General features: G+C 36.5%; 3 protein-coding genes across 7 annotated transcripts; all 3 read right to left on the minus strand.

Annotated features, from left to right (window-relative positions):
* Nucleotides 1–491: 491 nt before the first annotated feature.
* On the minus strand, nt 492–3,891 carry LOC122884286. Of its 3 annotated transcripts, none has more exons than XM_044214008.1 (8): nt 3,699–3,890; nt 3,112–3,432; nt 2,423–2,722; nt 2,218–2,278; nt 1,851–1,948; nt 1,669–1,703; nt 1,508–1,542; nt 492–1,323 (listed from the first exon to the last, which is right to left on the minus strand). In XM_044214008.1, exons 1-7 carry the CDS (start codon nt 3,742–3,744, stop codon nt 1,534–1,536), a joined length of 870 nt encoding a protein of 289 aa, XP_044069943.1. In that variant the 5' UTR covers nt 3,745–3,890; the 3' UTR covers nt 492–1,323; nt 1,508–1,533. The 3 variants fall into 3 exon arrangements, with proteins under 3 accessions (XP_044069943.1, XP_044069942.1, XP_044069944.1); XM_044214009.1 differs by having other exon boundaries at nt 779–854; nt 3,699–3,891; XM_044214007.1 differs by lacking the exon at nt 1,508–1,542 and having other exon boundaries at nt 492–854; nt 3,699–3,887.
* Nucleotides 3,892–5,125: 1,234 nt separating this feature from the next.
* Nucleotides 5,126–9,643, minus strand: LOC122884288. 3 transcript variants are annotated; one of them, XM_044214010.1, is made up of 8 exons: nt 9,537–9,643; nt 8,964–9,284; nt 8,428–8,727; nt 8,158–8,194; nt 7,958–8,055; nt 7,776–7,810; nt 6,971–7,027; nt 5,126–6,787 (listed from the first exon to the last, which is right to left on the minus strand). In XM_044214010.1, exons 1-8 carry the CDS (start codon nt 9,580–9,582, stop codon nt 6,716–6,718), a joined length of 966 nt encoding a protein of 321 aa, XP_044069945.1. In that variant the 5' UTR covers nt 9,583–9,643; the 3' UTR covers nt 5,126–6,715. The 3 variants fall into 3 exon arrangements, 2 of the variants coding, with proteins under 2 accessions (XP_044069945.1, XP_044069946.1); XR_006379853.1 differs by lacking the exon at nt 7,958–8,055 and having other exon boundaries at nt 9,537–9,641; XM_044214011.1 differs by lacking the exons at nt 7,958–8,055; nt 8,158–8,194 and having other exon boundaries at nt 9,537–9,641.
* Nucleotides 9,644–12,762: 3,119 nt separating this feature from the next.
* LOC122884754 lies at nt 12,763–22,962 on the minus strand. The gene is made up of 16 exons (XM_044215063.1): nt 22,318–22,962; nt 20,502–20,825; nt 20,050–20,367; nt 19,682–19,811; nt 19,145–19,236; nt 19,020–19,054; nt 17,311–17,388; nt 17,106–17,174; nt 15,942–16,080; nt 15,345–15,665; nt 14,893–15,192; nt 14,627–14,741; nt 14,328–14,425; nt 14,173–14,207; nt 13,623–13,679; nt 12,763–13,177 (listed from the first exon to the last, which is right to left on the minus strand). Exons 1-16 carry the CDS (start codon nt 22,373–22,375, stop codon nt 13,115–13,117), a joined length of 2,232 nt encoding a protein of 743 aa, XP_044070998.1. The 5' UTR covers nt 22,376–22,962; the 3' UTR covers nt 12,763–13,114.
* Nucleotides 22,963–24,687: the final 1,725 nt, after the last annotated feature.

A 24,687-nucleotide genomic window follows, 5' to 3' on the forward strand; every position in this document is an offset into this window, starting at 1 on the left:
AGAGCAGAGAGGCCACAGCAGACAGGATGAACCATGTGCTTCAGCTGCATGCACAAAATCTGGCAATGCGCCACCTTCTCACAGGGCTATGTGGAGGTGTGGGGGCGTGTTTGTGCTTTAGAACGTAACTGCCATGAAACAGAAAACAACATTCTCTCTGATTCACTGCTTTGTTCTAGAGAACTGGGGAGGCCAGCTTTGAATAACAGCAACCGACAAATCCTACTCATTCTGCATTGAAGGCTTAAGCAGGTGTCGTCCCCCGAACACCTCAATGCCCCCCCTTTCAAAAATATTGCTTCCAGCACCCCCAACATTCACATTGAACACCTCCTGGAAGCGCTAAATTACATTTAACATCATGACTTATTCTCTAAACATGCAATATAAATGTGTATTGATTTTTAAAAGGAATGAAAACAGTATATACACATTTAAAAAGAAAGTTAAAATACATGGCTAGTGTTACAGACAGAATAGCAGGAGACAGATGGAGACACAGATGGTTTTATTGTACACAAGTTTAAACAAGCAGTGAGTAGAATGGGTGATGATGGTTACCGATACCGTCCTTTGTTTAGTGGGGTAGGAGACCGGGAGTCAGGAACTCAGGAGAGGCAAAAACACACTGTTCAACAGCTGGAGTCCACTGCATTGTCTGGTAGGGAGGCGCATAATGTCCTTGCAGAAACAAGACCAGACACTGACTGAGGTGAGTGGGGTGTTTTTGTACTGGAGCTGAAGCGATGCAGATGAGTATCAGGTGTGTAATTGGCAACAGGTGTCTGATTAGAATTCTGGTGAGGGAGTACGCTGTGGTTGTGAGGTTGTGGAGCCTGGCGTGTCCGTGACAGCTAGTATACACAATGAATTTATAAACATCAGTTTTATAGAATTGTATGTTGATGCCTATTAAATAAAAACAGTAAACCCAATATACTTGTACTGCAGATAAAGACTTGTGACTGCCCTTGTCAAACAAACAGGTCAGTGCTTGTTTGTGATGTTTTGCAGCTATGCAGAGGTGGATACAAATGCATGGCAAAGGAGAAAAAAACTAAATAAACTTGGTGCTGAGACATCATGCTATACATAACACTATCATCTTTTCAACCTGTTGGAGAACAAAAGAAAAATGAAAATGAGGACAGAAGAACAAAGAAGCTATGTCATGCAAAGCAAAAATGATGCAAGTTTGGAAAAATAAAGTAACTCAAAAAAAGTGCAACATTTTGACTTGTGCAGAAAATACAGAACTACAGTATGTGAAAAGTGTTCCTTTGTCTGTTGCTTTAACCACACACATCATTCCACATGTGACCTCTGGGGAGAGAAGGAGAGACAGATGTGAAAGTTTCTGTTTTTGATGAATTTCAAATTTGCTTCATTTAGATTTTGTTGTGGATTGTAAAATAACAAAAACGAAAAAAAACCCATACTTATGTGTGTATTAGCATGCTGCTTCTGTTGTGTATTACATATTAAGGTTTGAATGGTTAAGGGTTACCTCGTTTGAAGTTTTTCTGAAGCATCTTAGTTCCTCTTCCGTCCGTGTTGAAGGAGAAAAAACAAATGTCACAAATGACAATGAAATCCTCTCTACTTCTATGGCGTAATGCAGCCTTCTCTGTGAAATAATATGTTGGGAAATTAATCTGCATATCTTACCGTTGATGTGGCTGATGATTCTGCTTTGGTCTGCTCTAAAAGAGACAGTAAACCACCTGTTACTGACTCTGAATGCTTAATGACAATAATGCACAATAGTCCTCATTTCAAACTAAATATTTCAGAATAACGAGATTTTTTTTTTTACATGAATTTGATTTATCAGTTCACCGTATACTTACTGTGTCTTTTGAACATAAACCAGATGAACAAGGTCACCATTACAAAGATCAACAAGCTCAGACGGATGCTGAAACTCTTTAAGAAACTGGAGGAAATGCTGCAAAAAATTATAAGTACACAATGCAAATTAATAAAAAAAAAAGAACTGTTATTTAAACAGTCCTGCGATAGCGTCTAAAATCTATTTATCATCCTGGTCATTTACTGCACTACAGTTTTACAAAATCATATATGTTATTGTTAATTAATAGAACTTATCATCTAATATCAGTTAAAACACATGTAGATTCCCACAAAGACTGTTTTCTGGAACACAAAATGGCCACATTTCTTTAAATACTGTATGTCAATGCAAAGCCTACTGACCTTGGGTGTCCACCATGAGCTGTGGGTGCTTCGCTTGGAAAGACAGAAGGTTGATTCACTTCTATATTAATTCAAAACATTTAGAGATTGTTACCCGACAAGTGTGTATATATATATATATATATATATATATATATATATATATATATATATATATATATATATATATATATATATATATATATATATTACTTGTAGTACTTACTAGTGGTAGGTTGCTCAGTAACAGTTACATGCACTGGCATCTGTAAGTCTCCTTTAACACACAAATACCAGCCGCTGCTCTTTGTCTTCAGTCCACTCATAGTCACAGTAAAAACATTGTGGACACTCGTATTGATGGTCACTGTTGTTCCATCTATTGATCCCCATGGCCTTGAAACACAAGAGCTGCCCAGCCTACACCACTTTCCTTCTCCAGAGTTACTATATTGACAATTGATGGTTATTTTTTCTCCATTAAATCCTGTAATCTTCTGATAATCCACATAGAGACCGGGCGTACCTTAAGGGAAAACAAATAGTATTCAGTAGAAAGTTGTGGATAGCCTTTGGTAAATAAATAAATACTTTCCTCAACGGTAAGACGGTGTAGTTCCTCATTCGTCCAGGAGTGTTCTATCGTAGAAAAGGTTTCAGTCATAGTCATCTGGGCACTGTTTTCAGAATCAAGACGTTTCGGCTCCCATCCGACTTTCGTGTCCAGATGACTACGACTGAAACTTTCCTCAACCTTTACATTTATCCTCATTACTTTTGGCTGACAAAGTAACTATATGAAAAAGAATTGTATCTGCAGCAAACAATGAGACCCTCCTTAGTGTTTTTCCTCCAAATTGTTAAAATTTCACAATGGATTTGAAATGTGCATAAAGATGCTTTAAGGGCTCTTACCTCTGGTGACTGACAGGTGAAAATTCTCTCTGATATCTGCCCCCCCATTAATCCCCACAGCACACCAGTAATCAGCATCCTTATCCGTCAGATCTTTTATAGTCACAGTGAAGATTCTTTGGTTTTTGTCATCAGAGATTGAAAACTTTCCTGGATTCTGTGGTTGGTTTGTTTGAACTGCATATGAGCAGGAGGACCAATAATATCCTTTACACAAGTATTTCACCTGGTTTTTGTATTGTGAGTCATAGAGACATGGGATAGTGATCGACTCTCCAACTTTCACTGATACTTGACTGACTGTAGTTACACTGTGAATTCCTGCAACAAGAACAAATACAGCATGGTTATATTCACTAACAATAATTTTCCTTCACATGACCTGCCTGCCTATTGTAGGTGTTCATATTAGCTGTTATTTTATGTCATTATAGTCTTCAGAAAATATGAACTAAAAACTGTGGGGTATTACTTATCTAACTGATATTTAAAGAATCATAATATTGTCGTCATTAACATAACTGCCCTAACCAGTAGAAACATAAAAAAACATATATACAAATTGTAACATGACCCTTGTGACTGACCTGTGAGTCCAGTGAGGATGAGGAGAAAGCTGAGATGAACAGTCATGTCGGTGAGGGAGCAGAGTAAGACAAAACTACACGAACCAACGCACTGACAGACTGATTTTCTACTTCCTGATTTTCCTAAATATGCTTTTGCAACAGTTAACCTACTACTGTAAGACAGTTGCAGTTGGTCAGATGATGTATAGAAATAGCTATCCAGCTCTAGCGCACTTTCAGAATAAAGTTTACAGTAGATACAACATTTTAGAACAAAAGACCAGCACTCCAAGCAAATGGACTGAAAATTGTTCATTTATTAAAACATGGCAGAAGCAAATATTGCAACCTTTCAGTCCTTGTATATCCAATAGTGATAGAAATAATAAAGCTTTAACAGCATCACCCTCCTTTTAATACCTCTTAATTCCAATAATAACATTTTCCTGTTGACGGTTGTCAGTGCTTTAAGAGTATAACGAGTGTCAAATGTTGATTTTGGCTTCTCAAAAGTGGTGAAATAAAATAATAAATCTGATTTCTGAAACAACCCCTCAGTGTGACTGTTGAAAACCACTAAGCAATTATTCAGTTCTCTACAGCACCGCAGGACTCAACTGTTTTCCTACTCATTTTATGACACTGCAAGTTTTTTTTTTTTGCCTTATTCAGTTACATTTAATAATGATTTATTTTCTAAACATGCAATATGCCTAAATGTGCACTGAGGTATGAAGACTCATATATTGAAAAATAAATTAGGTAAAACACAGAGAAAATACACTATAAGTTTCTAAACATTCATTCAACAGTGAATGGTCTTGTCAAACACTTGGCGATTTTAGGATTTAAAAAGTTTCTAACGTGTTTCTACGAACACTAAAATTTCTACACACGTTTCCCACAGCAGCACTTAAGAGCGATTGCACGTCTCCTGTCCGTGGTGTCGAAGATGCTGAATATGCTTTAAAGTAACTTCTGTCTATAAGCCGTGCTATGTATTAAAACTACATACATCACAGTGTGTGGTAAACTAAATGTTTTATACTTGGAATTGTTCAGTATAATTAAACAAAGTAAACAGTTTGTTGCCCTTTATAAATCAATGTCCCTGGGTGTAAGTCAGCTTAAGAAAGTAAACTTTGATTGACCTGCTACTCAGGCAGACCTCACTCTTAAGCACATATTAAACCCAAAATGAAGCAGTGGTCGTTTCTATAATTTTCATGAATGTGCACGGCATCCATTGTGAAGGTCATAATTACTGTTTTAAACCTATAAGTGTGTGACAAACACCACACACACCATAAATAAAAAGAAAAGGGAAGATATGGAAACTGAAAAAACAACATTAGGAAAGTGTCATTTCAGCCAGAAGAGATGAATATATTAGATGAGAAGGGGGACAGGAGGATGATGATGACAGAAACAGGAAGATCAATGAATTATTTGTGTTGGTTTAATTTTATTTTCTTACTTTGTCATTTAAACATTATCATTCATTTTACATCAAACGTCACTTAACAGAGAAAATGAGTGTTCATGATAAAAGTATAGAATAAAAAATGAACAAAAACAATTAAAACTTAAATAAAACATGTAGTTTTTGGTTCCTCCTGCAGGTTATGGAGCTTCTTAAGATGCTCTTAGGCTCCTACGAGTGGGTAGGAGGCACTCGTTAATCTACAATCATTTCTGAGAGTGCAGAATGCTTTTGTCGATGCTTTTGGGAAACACCTGTTAGGCTCAAGAAGGTTCATAAGATGGATTTTACGATCATCTTAGCTTTAAGTTGCTTTTGGGAAACAAGGCCCAGATCAGTACTTGCTTGAAATGCAGCTATACAGAGGAGGATAAAAAATAGAGAGATGGTGTAAAACCTCAAAATGAAAAGGAAAAAGTTACTGAAAAACCAAACAACAACAAATCTACCCACTGGTTAAATGCCACCTGTAGTGTTGCCATGAATGTGTAGTTTTGTAGTTAATTACAGTATATCAGTTACAGACACTGAACTGTTTTAAGTAATGCTTTCCAGAATAGCAAGGTCATAGTCTATTTGCGAAGGCAATGGCCTTTACTCTTTATTTTCTCAGTGCTGTGTCAATATCTCTTGTGATTGCAGTGGATTATCTATTATCTTATCTTTCTGAAACAATCCTGTTTGTGGAAAAGTTTTGCCCAAAGCAAGTGTGAATGTAGCACATCATGTAAGAATTATGTTTTCAAATTGTGCCATATTCAGCTGTGTCATGTACTATTTCAGAATGTATTTAAAGATAATTATGACAAATTCTTGTCTCTTACAGAACATCTTTCACATGGTTGTTGAAGAACCAAGATGGACAAATGCAAAGATGGAGGTACACATTACAACACTGCTGAGCCAACCTATTCTATGTTACATCTTCAGTTTTTGCATTAACTTGTTGGAAAACAGAAGACAAAATGACAATTAGGAAGAAAGATCGAAGACAAAACAGAGTCTGCAGCCATACTAGCAGCTCCGTGAGCCTGCACTTAGGCACAGTGGTGCTTTGAGCTAAATGTTAACTTTAGCACGCTAACATGTCCACAATGACAATGCTAACATACTGATGTTTAGCAGGTATGTTTACCATGTTCAACGTCTTAATTTAGCGTGTAAACATGCTAACAGCTAATGAGAAATAAACACAAAGCAAAGCTGAGGCTGATGGGAATGTCATTAGTTTTGCAGGCATTTGGTCATAAACAACAAATTAAAATTTTGACCTGATGATGGCAGTAGATGAAAAGTGGATCACCAAAGTTGTTTGGATACATCCTCTGGACACCAGGAATGTCTGTACCAAATTTTATAATAATCCATCCAATAGCTGTTGTGATATTTCAGACTGGACCAATGTGGTGGACTGACTGACAGACAGAATTACAGTGCCATGTAGCCACGCTGCTAACGTGGTTAAAAAAATGTGTGAAAAAAGCTTCATAAGGTATGTAAGAAATGGTGTGAGGCTGGGCTTGGATCTCTTAAAATATACCCTTTTGCTTTTTTACCCATTTTGCTGTTCTGCAAAAACCACAGAGCTGTATGTCATGTCCTCATCACTCTTAGCATCTGACCTCTGGGTAAGAAAGAAGAGACAGATGGGAAACAGAGATCAATTGAACAGGTTTAACTTTTTTGTGCTTTATTCAATTACAAATGTATATGATGAAAAAAATCATTCTATTTGTGTGTACTTATGTGTCTTTTAGTGTACTTATATTGTGTAATACAAGTTATGGTTTTAGTGGATTTGGACTACCTTGCTTGAAGTTTTTCTCATGTGCTTAACAGTACTGTATGTTACTTCCTCTTCAACCTGATAAAGGAACAAACCAAATGTTAGTTACATAAAGGTTACAATGTTAGATCTAGATCAGATTAGATTACATGAACATGACCACCTTTGTTAAAAAGTAAGCATGAAGCATTTCATACACAGTAAATACTTCCTTATTAAAGCAAACACATGAAAGGAGGAATTACCATAAGAGTTTACCAAAACTTTATTCTATACAATTTGTGGGGTCACATAGTTTCATTGAGTTCTGGTAGTGGAGGTCAAAAGAAAATATTAATAAATCTGAGGAAGAAACATAAAGTTCAGTCCCCATGACTTTTTTTTAACAGTACTGTATGTTACTTCCTCTTCAGCCTGTGTTGAAGGAGCAAACCAGTTGTCAGTGGACAGAAAAAGAATGGCAAGTATAAACCAAAAAACATAATTGGTTAATTCATTATCATTATCTATTACCATATTTGTGATCACAGATGAGCTCTATTAAGTTTCTATCTGTTAATGCTTACTGAATTCTCCAATTAAAAAATCCACAAGGATGATATTAATTATCAAAATGTATTATCAATCTAATGTAACTATTAGATATGAATCTGCAGTGATACATTGTAGTCCTGCAGCTGCAAAGGGACAGTACAGTATAGTTACAGACATTTTTACTCGTGATTTCACTTGGTATCAGTGCAGTGTTAGATTAAGAAAATGACAATGATAGCACGTCTCCTTCTTTGTAAAAAATTGTATTGGGAAATGAATCTGCATATCTTACCGTTGTTGTGGCTGATGATTCTGCTTTGGTTTGCTCTAAAGGTGAAACAAGGAAAACTCCTTTTACTGACTCCCATTGACAATAATGCACAATAGTCTACATTTAAAGTAAAAATATGTATGAATAATAAACAGTTTTGGCATTAATTGGATTTATTTATTGTCTGTTCAGCATAGACTTACTATGTCTTTTTAACATAAACCAGATGAACAAGGTCACAATTACAATGAAGATCAACACACTCAAAGGGATGATGAGGCTCTTTAGGTCAACTGGACGACTGCAGCATACATTTAAAGCACACAATGCAAATTAATTAAGATAAACAGGCTTGTTTAAACAGTCCAAAAATATAGTTGCTGCAAGTGCTAAGCCTTCTGACCTGTACCGTTCACCCTGAACTGTGGTTGGTGTTTGGTCTGCAAAACAGAGGTGAAATTCACAGACTCAGGAGTGGGTGATATGATGGTTAAATGGCTTGTTGCTGTAATTGTGAATATAATCCAAAACAGCACAATGAATACTGGAGTAATATGATAATATTGAATCCTAATCCTTGTCCGTATTAAATCAAAACATTTACAAATAACTGTACAAATATTTATAATTTACAATTTTACATTTTAAATATATAATTACTTATAGTACTTACTAGTGGTAGGTTGCTCAGTAACAGTTAAATGCACCGGCATCTGTAAATCTCCCTTGACACACAAATACCAGCCGCTGCTCTCTGTCTTCAGTTCACTCATAGTTACAGTAAAAACATTGTGGACGCTCGCATTGATGGTCACTCTTGTTCCATCTATTGATCCAGACTGATCTGTCACACAGGAGCTGCCCAGCCTACACCACTTTCCTTCTCCAGAGTTACTGTAGTTACAACTGATGGTTATATTTTCTCCTTTAAATCCTGTAATCTTCTGATAATCCACATAGAGACTGGGCGTACCTTAAGGGAAAACACATAGTATTCAGTAGAAAGTTGTGGATAGCCTTTGGTAAATAAATAAATACTTTCCTCAACCTTTACATTTATCCTCATTACTTTTGGCTGACAAAGTAACTATATGAAAAAGAATTGTATCTGCAGCAAACAATGAGACCCTCCTTAGTGTTTTTCCTCCAAATTGTTAAAATTTCACAAAGGATTTGAAATGTGCATAAAGATGCTTTAAGGGCTCTTACCTCTGGTGACTGACAGGTGAAAATACTCTCTGATATCTGCCCCCCCAATAATCTCCACAGCACACCAGTAATCAGCATCCTTATCCGTCAGATCTTTTATAGTCACAGTGAAGATTCTTTGGTTTTTGTCATCAGAGATTGAAAACTTTCCTGGATTCTGTGGTTGGTTTGTTTGAACTGCATATGAGCAGGAGGACCAATAATATCCTTTACACAAGTATTTCACCTGGTTTTTGTATTGTGAGTCATAGAGACATGGGATAGTGATCGACTCTCCAACTTTCACTGATACTTGACTGACTGTAGTTACACTGTGAATTCCTGCAACAAGAACAAATACAGCATTTTAATGGTTATATTCACTAACAATAATCTTCCTTCACATGACCTGCCTATTGTAGATGTTCATATTAGCTGTTGTTTCATGTAATAGATCATTATAGTCTTCAAAATGTATGAAATAAAAACTGGAGGATATTACTTGTCCCACTGACAGTTATCATCATTATCATCTTCTGACAAAACCATTAGAAGCATAAGACATATAGTTATAAAAGGATTCATGTGACTGACCTGTGAGTCTAATGAGGATAAGAAGAAAGATGAGATGAAAAGCCATGTCAGTGAGTGAGCAGACAAAACAAAATTAACCAGTGATCGTCTACGTCCTTACTAAATATATACAACATTACAACAGTTCAAAACTTTCTTCCTCCTACAGTAGGAAGTTGCATTGCAATGGGTAGTTGGATGATGCATTTACATATCTATTCAGCTAGAGTGTACTTTCAGAAAATGCTAATTACAGTACATGTATATACAGTATATGATAGTCTTGATTTGAATTTACGAATAACCTTCCTGTCCGAGACACCAAGCTCACCAGGACCCTTACAAGTACTGAACTTACACACCACCCTAATTGTACTTTGTACATATCGGTGGTTATGTAGCCTTGTGATTTCACAAAGCAGGTGAAATAAGATCATGACCATTATTTCTGAAACAGCCCCTCAAATTTGACTGTTGAGGACCACTGAGCGATCTCTAACTGAAAAACCTGTGTTTGAGGAGCTACAGACGAGACACATATTAAGTTGAAGAGATGAGGAAGAAAATCTGTTGCCCATAGAAATATTCTATACACTGCAAGCTGGTTCTTTCAGTTGTATTCAGTTACATTTTATAAAATGATTTTCTTTAAACACAGTATGCCTGAATGTACTCTACATGTAGGAAGATAAATATATTAAAACCAAGATCTTATATACACTATGAGTTCCTAATCATACTGAAAATAGAAGTCAGGATTATTCATAAATATGAGTTTTATGCCTAATAATTAATACAGTAAAACATGCAGCTATGCAGAGGAAGGTAAAAACAGAACTGTACATCATGTCCACATCACTTTTCTGACTCTATTTTACTGTAGATGCACTGGAAGTTCTTAATAGCTATCCTGCTCAATGGAGTGAGTGGTGTTACTGAAAGTGATGGTTGTTCTGATAAAATAAACAGGAAGGAGATGCATTTGCATCACTTACAGTCTTTCTTCATCATAAGTAACACAGTTGCATTACACAAGTTGGTTGATGAAGTAAATATTACATGCAGCCACATGGTGTTTTGGGTATATAATTAGTATTATTGATAAACATAATTAGAAAATAAGGTACAGTGACAAAAAAATATAGAAGATTTAGTTAAAACTGGTGTGTGGAGGGGGATAAGGGGTAACTAAGCATCTCTGTTGATCAAGATAGTTTTCAACAGTAAAATGCCAACTCAGTGGTTGAGCAAAAAACACTTCCTTAATTAGGGCAATTTCCGTGGCCTCTGATCTGAAGTGCTCTTGTCTTTGCTCTAACTCAACTTGTCTTGCAAAAAAAAAAAATCCCCACCCCACATCTTTATCTTTAGAGTCTATTGTTTCATCTGGTTTACTTTCTTTTGGGCTGCTACATGTTGATTATGAACAATGGTAGCGGAGAGCACATCAGGATCACTCCCAGTTGATGTCCCCACAAATGGCAAGGTGGTACTGAATTGTCCCTATAATTTTCTTTGAGCCAAACAATCTTTTATCATTTTAACTCCACACAGGGTTAAACAATAAGATCTATGCAAACCTGGCAAAGGCTTGTTAGTTTTCTGCATAAAGTGGGTTATTTTGATGGAGAACTGAAGAAATGTTCTGTGGAGACAAGTGAATCGCCCCTAGTAGCATTGTAGCAAAACTGGTGATGTGGAACTGACCAGCAACGCAAACAAACGGAGGGTTTGAAAATGACAGAAATTTTAACTTTGTGTAAATAAGGATTGAGATTCAGTAAAAGTAAATATATCAAAATAAAAGCCAAGAAGATAGAATGGCCATTCTATAAAAGTGTAACATTACGCAAGCACATGATCCTATGCCAAGCAGGGAAACGTTAAAAGATAAATAAATATATATGTGCATACATAGGCCTACATCGGCTACATAAATAAAGATCTTTTTTGTTTTGTTTTTTTCATTTAGACATGAAATAGCCTTTCTTTTATCCAAAAAGGGTGTGATATATTATTTAGTTGTGTAGAGTGAATTAGCCTAATAAATTATGTATGGAAATAACATGTGTGGTCCTTCCGAAAGATAATATAGATATAGCTAACATTAAAAGCCAAAAGGAAGTACTTGTTTTTATTGTCGTATGTATATTATCTGCTCCTACTGCATCTCTACAAAAATATTGTCATTGGTTATGCTTGCAATAGATCGATCGACATCATCCGAATCCGCACGTACGCATAAATCATCCAGCCGCCACCTCTCCGAATGAATGATTTTTTTCCGATTTAGAGACCCGCACCCGCATGGACATTTCTCTCCACCTCTACCGGGTTATATAGCTTTCCAGGTGATTTCTGTATTGTGTGTTGTATTGATGTTATGCTGTGAAGTTATGCTCTGTGAGTTGAGCGCGCACGTCTGTCTTAATGGGGAGACACTTCACCCTATTAAAACTAACTGCCAGAACGGACGGGACATGGACCCTAGTGTCTTATCATCAGCCACTTCTCGATCTCGGCGCTACTGGGAAAAAAGCAAACTACCAGCCTATCTTTGTCCTCTCCTATAATCAAAAGTGACAATTCCAGCTCTGAAACAAAAATATGACGCTAACTTAGTCCAGCCAACGAGCAAACCGCAAGGAGGGAGTGAGAGTTATGACCAAAACAAACAGCTCATTTCTTAAAGTTCTCCTTACAAATAATCGCATCATAACACAAGCTGGGTCATCCATTTTCCCCCAGTCACTCAGGGAGGCTTAAGGGAAAATATCTGTAGCTCCGGGAGTAGACAAGTCCCTTAGCTAATAAAAATGTGCTGTTGTCATATCCTTGCAAAAAATTCGGCTTTTAAACAAGTAATTTGTAGAGTCCATTGCTCCCGTGATTTTAACATAATTTCCAGCGTATCAAAACACGGAAAATTAAGTCCTGAGCTTTGTATTGTGAGCCATTCATTGCCAGCCCCTTTAGAGAGAAACAGTAGCCATAGGTAGAGATTTCAGAGTAGATGGCTGGACTGAATAACTAACAAATGGAGAAAGATGTTATAAATCTACAAAACAACGGCCATCTACTCTGAAATCTCAACAACATTCACATTTCTGGAACCTGGTAGATCCAGAAAATTACATGAACCTTCACCAAGCCGCCCTGGTATCGACTTTATTTGGCTCTACAGTATATACTTTTGTGAAGCAGATTTTTCCGACACAAATGTAATGAAATGAGAACAAGACAGATGAGGATTTAAATGCTTTTATAACAGTGAACCTGAATGGATATATTCTAGCATACACCTATCAAACAATGCACTTATTACCACACATGAAGTATAAAATGCTGATAAGCTTTTGATTTGTAAAGGGTGTGTGATACATTGATAGATGAAAAAAAGTAATAATTAAGAAATGACTGTGAATTTAAGAGATACAGTACACTGAGTGATCTTCACACATTAAAATCTGAAACATGGATAGGGAAAGTATTTGACAAGCTACTGATGAATGAATTTAAGATGTTTCGATACATGTAGACCCCTGCACTGTGAGTCAAGATTAGATAAAAAAAATAGACATACAAATATTCAACATGTGCTAAACTGTGCTGGTGCTACAAGCCAATGTGCTGTATGTAACACTCTCATCATTTGCCACAACCTGTTGGAAAAAAGACGTAAAGAATTACAACAATGAAGGAAGAACAAAAGAATACAATTTGGGGGGAAAACGTGACATAATTTAAAGGCAACATCTAGTGAGACAAACAGCAAAATGGTTAAAAAAAACTACTGAACAACAGTATGTAACAGTCAGCATGAGACTCAGTTCTCGTAATATTTAGCCTTTGTACACTTTGTGGCATCATGGTAACCACAGAACTACACATCACGTCCACATCACTCTCAGCATATGACCTCTGCATGAGGAGAGACAGATATGAAAGTTTTGAGTGTACTTATTTCCATTAATAGAAATATATAAATAAATATGGTACATATGGTCTCAATGGTACAACCATGCAGCGTATACGATAATGAAAAGAGTAGATTCCCTGAAAAAGTTACGCTTGATTGTTCTTGGTATCTCTGCAGTAATGGATTACCTGTCTTGATGTTTTTCTCATGTGCTCAGTATTAGAGTAAGTTACGTCCTCTTCAGCCTGTGTTGAAGGAGCAAACCAAATGTCAGAGAGGACTGAAAATGAAGTCATTCACTTTCTCAACCTTTAAATTTTGTTTCAACGAAATTTAATTTACAATAAAAAAATACTAGTTTATGTCATTACCACGCTTAAAATGAGCCATTTTTACATATTGCTTTTTAAAGTGAAAGAGGGATTACCATAACTAGAACACTTTGTGATCACATACCTGCTCAGTTAATTCTCCATCTGATAATGGGTACTGTAATCTATATTTTATCTCATAGACATATTAGTTATCCGTCTGCAATGATATAGTATAGTCCTGCAGAATTTCTGCAAAGTGACAGTATATTCTATAAAAAAATTTACACTACAATTCTAACCCTACCACTGCAGTGTAAACAGAAACAAATGATCACTCTCCACTCGCACACTTCTATATTTTCTGCACTGTGGATCCTTAGAGCTTTCTTTGTGAAAAATTGGGAAATTAATGAACGTATCTTACCGCTGTCATGGCTGATGATGCTGCCTTGTTCTGCTCTGAATGTGAAACAGTAAAAATTCCTGTTATAGTCTACAGTCTACATTAAAAATAAATATTTAAGAATTACAAACATACATGGTATGAATTGGATATATCAAAGTTCAGCATAGACTTACGGTGCTTTTTCAACATAAACCAGATGAACAAGGTCACCATTACAATGAAGATCAACACACTCAAAGGGATGATGAGGCTCTTTAGGTCAATTGAAGCACTGCAGCATAAATAAATAAAGCACACAATGTAAAGTAATGCTCCTGTTCAAACAATGCTACACTATAATTTAAATTCTATTCATATTCTTATTTATCATACAATACATAAAATACGGATAAAGATTCCTTTACAGCGATTGTTTTATTTGACCATAAAATGGCCACAGTAAATATTTTATGTAAATGCAAAGGCTTCCAACCTGTGCTGTTCATCCTGAACTATGTTAGGGGCTTTGTCTGCAAAAACAGCGGTGGGGTTCACAGGTTCAGGAGTGGGTGATATGGTGGTTAAACATCTTGTTGTTGCAAGAGCGGCTGTAATCCAAAACAAGACAATATTAAGCAGAGTAAAATTACAATATTTATTCCCAATATCTTTTCTATATTGAATCAAATAATTTACAAATGGCTATACTCTACAATTATTTATAAACATATATTTGAAACTTTTAAATGCAGTACTTACTAGTGGTAGGTTGCTCAGTAACAGTTACATGCACTGGCATCTGTAAGTCTCCTTTAACACACAAATACCAGCCGCTGCTCTTTGTCTTCAGTCCACTCATAGTCACAGTAAAAACATTGTGGACACTTGTATTGATGGTCACTGTTGTTCCATCTATTGATCCCCATGGCCTTGAAACACAAGAGCTGCCCAGCCTGCACCACTTTCCTTCTCCAGAGTTACTATATTGACAGTTGATGGTTATATTTTCTCCATTAAATCCCGTAATCTCCTGATAATCCACATAGAGACTGGGCGTACCTTAAGGGAAAACACATTCAATAGAAAATTGTGAATAGCCTAATAACAATTAGTCTCCTAGCAAACAGACCCTCCTTAGTGTTTTTCCTCCAAATTGTTAAAATTTCACAAAGGATTTGAAATGTGCATAAAGATGCTTTAAGGGCTCTTACCTCTGGTGACTGACAGGTGAAAATACTCTCTGATATCTGCCCCCCCAATAATCCCCACAGCACACCAGTAATCAGCATCCTTATCCGTCAGATCTTTTATAGTCACAGTGAAGATTCTTTGGTTTTTGTCATCAGAGATTGAAAACTTTCCTGGATTCTGTGGTTGGTTTGTTTGAACTGCATATGAGCAGGAGGACCAATAATATCCTTTACACAAGTATTTCACATGGTTTTTGTATTGTGAGTCATAGAGACATGGGATAGTGATCGACTCTCCAACTTTCACTGATACTTGACTGACTATAGTTATGCTGTGAATTCCTGCAACAAGAACAAACAACAATTTAATGCGTATAACAATATTCTTTCATATTACTTGCCCACTGAAAATAATTATGTTTACGGTTATTTTAGATGATACATAATTGTCTCCAAATTACATATAATTTGAAGATAAACTGGTGTATAACTCATCTGACTGACATTTAAATTACAGAATTGTGTATTTAATTACTCATCCCATAATCATCTGACATAACCAGCTAAGGCATAAGACTTTTAAACATCTGTACACATAAAATGACTCCTGTGGCTGACCTGTGAGTCCGGTGAGGATGAGAAGAATTCTGAGATGAACAGCCATGTTACCGAGAGTCAGGCAAAGCAATGTGGACTGAAATGTTCTACTTCCTGTCCTGAACATGTAATAGCAACTGCAAAATGTCTCTTCTTCCTCCTTTTAAGGAAGTTACATTAATTTGATTTGATGACAAAGCACATAGTTATAGAGCTACCTTTTGCTTTGAATATGTGAGCATCGTACACAGTGAGCAAGTAAAACTTTATTGAAACCTGAGTTACAAAGTGCTTTACATTAATGGAAAAATAAACATCAAAGTAAAAACAAACAATCAATAAAAAATCAATAAAAATGCCTTAGATAAAAATAATAGTTATAAAGACATATATTTTAAAATTTTCAGCTTTTATTTGCACAATAATGAAGGGGCGACACTTTGTTGTGAGAATCAAAACACAACTTTGTCACATTGTTTACCAAAAGAAGCAGAATTATTTTTATTTCTTTCACGCAGTAATACAATACAATAGTACAATAAATGCAATAGCACAGTGTGGTGGAGGATTAGGGATGAAAATGAAGTAAGGTTCTCCCTGGATCATGATGTCTTCAATGGCAAGATTTTTGTCACAAAGCCACTTCACTGCTTTTGGTCCATATTTAAACATACATCGCACTTTTAACATTTGAGGTCTAACACAGCACCACTATGCAACTCTTGCCCTCCTGAAGTCTTGACTTTTAAGCATGTGCTTGCGGGGAAAAAGTCTGGGGAAATCTTATTTTTTCAACATTATTTGATATACTGTGCATGTGCAGGTTTGCATAAAATAACATCCGTGACCGAGAGTCTCTAAATTGCATGTCTCCAATACAGACTGCTGTAATAATTGATTTATCCAAAATGCTGTAAGATACTACTAATAAAGTGCCTATCAAAATGACTTAATGTTGCCGTACTTGCAGGATTAATGTCCTCCCATCTTATTATATTTTAGTGTGTAGTGTGCTGTAGATCACGCTTCCATCAGCTGGTCCAGTCTAATGAGAGAAAACAAGCACAGAGAAGAGAACGCTGAATAATTATGGACTAATCATAGCAACAATACCAATCCATGTAAGTTATTAACAGACAGTCGACGTACTGAGATGCCTGTATGAGTGTAAAATTAATCACATACCATTTGTGGCACACTATCCTTCATTACAATGGTACTGTACGTCACACTCTCTTCGGGCAAATAGTTCTGCTGGATGAGATTCACAGTGAAAGTGATACAGTTTCAGGGGAAAGACAAACAAATACAAATGTCAGGAACTGTGTTTTCAGGCACTGTTCTCTTTTATACTGTGTTAAATAAAATGAGATTTTCTCATCTGGTTTACCTTCCTCTGGGCTGCTACATGTTGATTATGAAAAATGGTACCGTAGAAAACATCAGCATCACTCCCAGTTTGTGAGTCCTATGATGTATGAATTTGAAATTTGACATTAATATCATCATATATTACGTTATGTTGCAATTATTTGCTTTCTCCTGTCTAACTGCACAATTGTTTGGTTAATTTGAATATACCTGGACTAGTTGCTTTGCACTTCAGAGGTTTGCTGTTATGGAGTGTATGTATGTGTTATGCTGAATACTGATACCTACTGAACCGTAGGTATCTCTGGCAGGACTGCCATTAACCCCTTCCACACCCAGTTTAAATGTAGTAAACCTATTTTTATTTATATGATCTGGAGTTTTACTTATGTGAGGAGCATTCATATGCATTATCATTATCATACATTATTTGTAATTTCCTGTTAGAGTTTAAAAATTCAAAGTTGTTTTTCACAGGTCTATTTACCCTACTTTACAGCACTTGGTGGATAGTGTGTGACAGTGTTGTTTAGCGTGGCACAGAAACCCTAGGAAGACATTGTCACTGCAATTACATTTTTTTAATTTGTGCTCTTGTGTATCTGCCCTCCCTTGTGTTTCCTGGCTGTGCCCTGTCCGTTGTTGTCTGTGTATTGTATATGATTGCTGTTAATGTGGCACCTGTAAAAATATTTTATAATACCTGCCCAATTCCTTCAATTTAACATTCTGTTTAATAGTAACATTTACCATAGTTCTTTTGTTTAGTTTCACATTATTGCACTCGCCAATAGGTGGCAGAGTAAGCTATATGCGGTTCATTACTGCAAGCCAAACAAAGTTGCAATTGTGAGTTTTTAGTCCATAGTCTGTGATGGAAGTGTGTGCCTGTTGCTGCTGTGCCGACAGCTTGTATGTCTTGCCAGTGAAATAATAAAAGTGAACGTTCTAGTGTCACAGAATCTGATGGGTCACAGCTTTTGGAGTACAGTAACTTGATAAACTCTCTCTAAACAATGTCCTCTCACTATCAAGCTGTCATAATCAAAAGGAGAAAAGCTCAGATACTCATCAGGGTTGTCTCCAGCTGTTAACATACTCACAGCACTGAGCAGCAGCGAGTACTTTATCAAGGACTTATTTGCACTGGATTTCACCTCTCAATCTACATAGAGGCTGCTTGGGAAAGTGCAAACTTGCAAAGAACAATTATTTGAATGTTTGAGAAGGATTAGCTGCTGCTGAGTCTAAATTATTGTTCTGATCATAAAATACTTCATTTCATTTTATCAAGATTAAAATTTTAAGATAATGTTTTAGCCAGACTTTCCAGCTTTTCAATTTTGCTGTATTGAGCTGAAAATGAGCCAGGTATGTAACATCCATAGATCCATTGTGGGCAGGGACAGTTTTTTTTCTGGTTTAAATAGTGCAACTGTCTGTATTATCTATAGTATATTACCATGTACCAAGATAATGTAGATCTAGTCATTTAAAGTCAACAACTCACGCTCAGTGTAGTTATATTAGAACTACTGTATATTATACACTTGATTGGTCATGTTTCTTATATGCTATTCACTTCATGTGTTGTATGATCAGTCCAAATTTGGATATACTGTAAAATGTTTTGTTATTTACCAAGCAAAGAGGAAATATGCCAGTGATGAAGATGACCATATGTTTATTACCAAACATACTAATGGGAAATACATGGCTATATCTTACCACAGTGATTTCAGGCCCCTCAGATTTGGTCCTATCTAAAACACATTCATTTTTGAAGAGGATATTTTAAAATAACAGATATTTTATTCCTGAATTTGTTTTAGTGGAGTTTACAACAGACTTACTACGTCTTATCATCCTCCATCCAAAAAAGGCAGCAATAACAACCAACAGCTGTAAGATGAGGGTGGTGATGAGAATGGTCAACTTAGTGGAACTAGAAGATAAATGGAGATCAGAAGTACATTACAATTATAATAAATTGAAATTAAAAATAAAGGGGCAAGCGTATTTCCAAAACTCATAATGTTTTATGCCTATGCATACATTCTTCTTTCATAGGTCTAAATTATAAAACTGAAAATCATTCAATGTAGCCACATTTAATCTATGAGTCGCATAGAGTTTGACTGAAAGAAAAGGATGTGCTTTATGCAACAAAACAATCTGTGCTCAAGAATGAATGATTAAAAAAACATCAAAAATTAACTTCCATTGTCAAATATGTGCTTTAGTGTTTTGAAGAGATTGTACAATATACAGTATATCAGTTGTTTTGCATTAGGAAACACAAAGGGTGGAGAGAGGATGATATGCTGAAAAAGTTGAAAATCAGATTTGAACCCAGTTAAGCTGTTCAAAGTGAAATAAAGAGTACAGACCTCTTGTGTTCATCTTGCATCTCTCCGCCTGCCCCGTTTATGGTAGAGTTTGTGAGCTGAGCTGTATGTGGCTCTGTACTCGTAAGCAGGGAGGAATGCTGGGTAGTGGTTGGACGTGTCCCTGTAAAGTCTGAGTATTTAAAATGTGAAAAGCCATGTTAATCCACATAGTAGATGATATCAAGGTATTTTTATCCTGTATATTGTGGATTAGTATACTATAACAATGAATATATCCTATGCTGCAAGATGCAACACGCATTATTTCAGGGTTTTATTTGTGTTACCTTTTTGGTGTGACGACTTACTGGCTTCATTTTTATAATGAGTCCCTAATTTATGAAAATAGAAAATGGTTTGTATCTTACTTGCTGTACTAGTTGTGGTAGTTGAGGTTATTTCATGAACAGTTAAATGCACCGGCATCTGTAAGTCTCTGTTGGCGCACCAATGCCAGCCACTGCTCTTTGTCCTCAGTTCACTCATAGTCACAGTGAAAACTTTAGGGACACTTGCATTGATCGTCACTGTTGTTCCATCTATTGATCCAGTCTGATCTCTCACACAGGTGCTGCCCAGCTTGCACCACTGTGTTACTTTTGGATATTTATAGCGGCACTTAACAGTCACACTTCCTCCTTCAAATGCTATGATTTCCTGTTGGTCCACGTACAGACTCGGCATACCTTGAAAAAAGCAGAACACAAAAATGTAGCATAGTCTGATTTTATTAACTGAGACATGTGAGTAAAACAGTTTCTCCACCAAATAGTTCACAGAAAGCATTTCAGATGTGTTTAAAACATTTAAAGGGTTTTACCTGTCGTGACTGACAGCTGAAAACGTCGTCCGATATCCTTCTTATATTTAATCTCCACAGCACACCAGTAATAAGTGTCCACATCCGTCAGATTATTAATAGTCACAGTGAAGATTGTTTGGTTTGTGTCATCAGAAATTGAAAACTTTCCTGAATTATCTGGCTTGTTTGTTTTAACTTCATATGAGCAGGAGGACCAATGATATCCTTTACACAAGTATTTCACATGGTTTACGTACTGCTGCTCATAGAAACATGGGATAGAGATGGAGCCACCAGCCTTGACTGACACTTCAGTCACTGTAATAATTTTACAGTGAATTCCTGACAAAACAACAGCAGACACTTATTTTATAGTGGTGTCAAATGCATTGTGTATATCACTATCAGTTACTGGTTACACATAAGACGGTGTAGTCCCTCATTCGTCCAGGAGTGTTCTATTGTAGAAAAGGTTTCAGTCGTAGTCATCTGGACACTGTTTTCAGAATCAAGACGTTTCGGCTCCCATCCGGAAGTCATTCTCAATTGTGAAAAAATGGGACGGGAACTAGAAATTTAAGCTACTCTGTGTTACATAAGCCCTGCCCTCAGGAAGGAATCTGCCTGAGTTATCTGTTAATAGCTAGTTTCACCTGAAACTGAACTAATAGTTTCCAAGATGGCCCAGTAATCAGTAATCAGGCCTATTGTTTTCTGGCTGCATCTACTTCATCACTGTTAAGTACCTGATTAGCAGTAGAGAGAAGAGTTGGTTTGAACGGGGCGTCAAGGAAGCCATTTTTGTGAAAAAAGAGAACCCCTCTTTGAACAGAAATGGTGGTCTGAGATTTAATCTGCCCAAAGTCTATCAGAGTGTATTATCACCTTGGTCACGCCAATCACATGCTAATCAGGTACTTAACAGTGATGAAGTAGATGCAGCCAGAAAACTAGAAACTAGCTATTAACAGATACTCAGGCAGATTTCTTCCTGAGGGCAGGGCTTATGTAACACAGAGTAGTTTAAATTTCTAATTCCCGTCCCATTTTTTCACAATTGAGAATGACTTCCGGATGGGAGCCGAAACGTCTTGATTCTGAAAACAGTGGTTACACATAGTTACATAAGATAAATTAGGATCATGACATCAAATTTTTATCAAACATGATATTAATGATTATTAGTGGCTCGTTGTCACTTTAACTGTAAGACTAAAATTGTATTACTCAACAACAATATATCAGTACCAAAAATATTATAATATTATAAACCTGACTATAATTTATGCATAGCGCCCTTATTAAGGCTTAGCTGACTTACCTATGAGTCCAGAGAGTATTAGATGAGGAATATATGAAAAAGTCATGCCTGCATTAAAGTTGTCAGTGAATGAGCATTTTCAGTTTTACAGTGTGTAATTATAACTGGGTCGCTTCCTCATTTTTAACACTGTTCTCTTGGTCCTGCTGTAAATCTACCGGTCACAGTTTTTATGGCTTTTAAAACAATGTATTACATTACATTACATACATTCATGAATACATGAACATTTATGTTAAATAGTTTATCATTCATGTTCAATATTGTACATTGTCCCTTACATCTAAAAGGGGGGAAAAAAGCTGGAATTTTAAATCTAATTTAAGAAAGTTTTTTGTGAGGAAGAGACACAGTACCTCACAAATAAATTAAATAAAAGTAAAATAAAGTTGAAAGTTCAACAATGTCCCAGAACTTTTAAAAATAATTTGAGATGATGATGAAGACTAAATGATGAGTTTGACAAATGAAGCGCTAACAATTTTGGCTGTGGTTGCTGGAGTGCAAACTTACCCAAATCCAAGAGCAGGACAGAGTTGCTTAATTTTCCTAAACTCTGACATAGTAGCATCCAGGACTGGCTCCAACCCAGCGGCTGTTTCGGTCCTGAATAGACCACACAAAATAATGTACTCAGCTAATGATAAGCTAACTCTTGGCCTTAGAAGTAATAGTAGGTTACTGAGGTGGGTAGTTGGGGGGCTGCAGTTTGCCCAGGCCTGTAGTGGGTTGATCTGGCCATGGTAGTGGAGTATTTTTTAAGGTTCAAGGTTTTTTTTGTCATGCATTCCAGTGCAGTGTACTCTCTGGTAATGCTACTTTTACTGAGGTAAAGGATCTGATTCCTCCATCACTGTTCTCAGGTCAGTGTAATTTGCCATTCGTTCAGATTTTGCCAGAATGTGGTGATGTTTTGCCCACTATCCTCAGCATCTCGTATGGTAGGCCTATCTTCAAAATATCACAACAATCCAAATATGACAGCTCAACAAATGGCCAAACTTGAGTTTTGAGGTGTAATAGCCTAAAGTTAACAGATTATTTTTACAGGGTACACACTAAGTAAGAACAGCAGGCCGTGTACAGCTTCCGTAGTTAAGTTACGACAGTAGACACCGACCTCACCGCTATGGCCGACGTAATGGCCGACTGTCTTTGTCGACTTTTGATGACGTTTTTATATGACTTCGGATGTCCACGCGAATATAAAGCGACAGGAACAGAAGCATATTTCGGCGAGTGGGCGCTGACACGGAAGAGTGCTGAAGTTTGTTTGGTAAAAAGTTAAAACCCATGAACCTGGCTCAGCTGCTAGATATAGGGGTGTCATATCTGGAATAGCACTCTTTGTCTCAATGGAGGATCAGAAAAACAGAACTGAAAGGAGGGAAAGTGCTTGATGCTAAACGTAGAAAGAGTAGAAACGCTGTCAGTAACCATCGATTTGGAAAACAACCTCCCGAGAAAAGTTATGCTAGGCTTCTTCAGCTATGTAGTAAGAGAGTTCATTCCTCCGGCATTAAGATGCTTTAAATGTTAAAGAATGGGTCATACTGCCAGCCAGTGCAGAGGAAAAGAAAGATGTGCAAGATGTGGAGGTATTTTATTTGGAAAGTGTGGGAAAGATGTGCCAGTTAAATGTTGCAATTGTAGAGAAGACCACAGTGCAGCTTATGGGGGATGCGCAGTTCAAAAGCATGCAAGAGAAGTCCAAAAATAAAAAACAAAGTGTCATATGCAGAGGCTGTTAAGAAGGTCAACAACGAACATGTAGCAAAGGAAAACAGCACTGAAAGTTATAACCCAGGAAACAGTAATGATCCCCCAAGTTCAGAAAACAGACAAACACATCAGAGGACACATCAGGACTACATGAGACCTCCCACAAGTGCAGGGTAAAGGAGGGAACCATGTTAGTAGATAAAGTCAATTTTATTGCATTCGTGTGCAAAGTGGTGTACATTGGATTACAACAAAATTACAGGAATGAGAGAATCAAAACAATTGTGGAAGCAGCAAAAGAGTACCTCAAGATGTCAAATACAGAATGTAAAACGATACAAGAATTGATGAACCCCTTCATATATGGTGTGTCTAGTGATTAAACTAGTAATGGTACTTACCATCTTTCAGTGGAATAGCACAAGTTTAATAGCAGATGTAGAGGGATTTAAGAAGGTCATAAAGGATTTAAAGGACAAACCAGATATATGCATTCAAGAAACATGACTGAGACCATGTCTAGAGTTTGTATTGGCAGGATACAATTCAGTCAGATATGATAGAGATAGGTGATTTCACTGCACACAATAGTCTGTGGGGAATTGATCATACTGATTATAATGGTACAGTGATTGAAGAAGTGATAGATAACAGAAATCTTTTTTGTATAAACAATGGTAAAGGAACAATATTCAATATAAATAGGCATAAGATGTCATGTATTGATTTAACATTGGTTTCTGCAAATATGGCTAGTCTATGTGAATGGAAAATATGCAACGATAACATATGATGTGTAGTTGGCTATTAAAGAAAGAAATAGTGCTTTCAGAAACTTGAGAAACAACATGAATGTGGACAATTTCATGGAATATAAAAGGAAAAGAGCCATAGCATGCAAAATAATTATAACCGCTAAAAGGAATACCTGGAGACAGTGTTGTTCTGCTATTGGAAGAGAGAGAGAGAGATGTGGGTTGTGTATGGAATATGGTTAAAAAGATGAGTGGGAGAAGGATAAGCAATAAAATATCAGTACTTGCAGATGGAGACAAATTAGCAATAACAGATATGGAAAAAGCCAACCTCCTAGGAATAGTATTTGCCAGTGTTCACAGTGGAAATCACCTTACTGAGAGACATAAACAAAGGAAAGAAGAA

This window comes from Siniperca chuatsi, linkage group LG11, assembly GCF_020085105.1.
Source record: "Siniperca chuatsi isolate FFG_IHB_CAS linkage group LG11, ASM2008510v1, whole genome shotgun sequence".
In the NCBI taxonomy this organism is placed as follows: Eukaryota; Metazoa; Chordata; class Actinopteri; order Centrarchiformes; family Sinipercidae; genus Siniperca; species Siniperca chuatsi.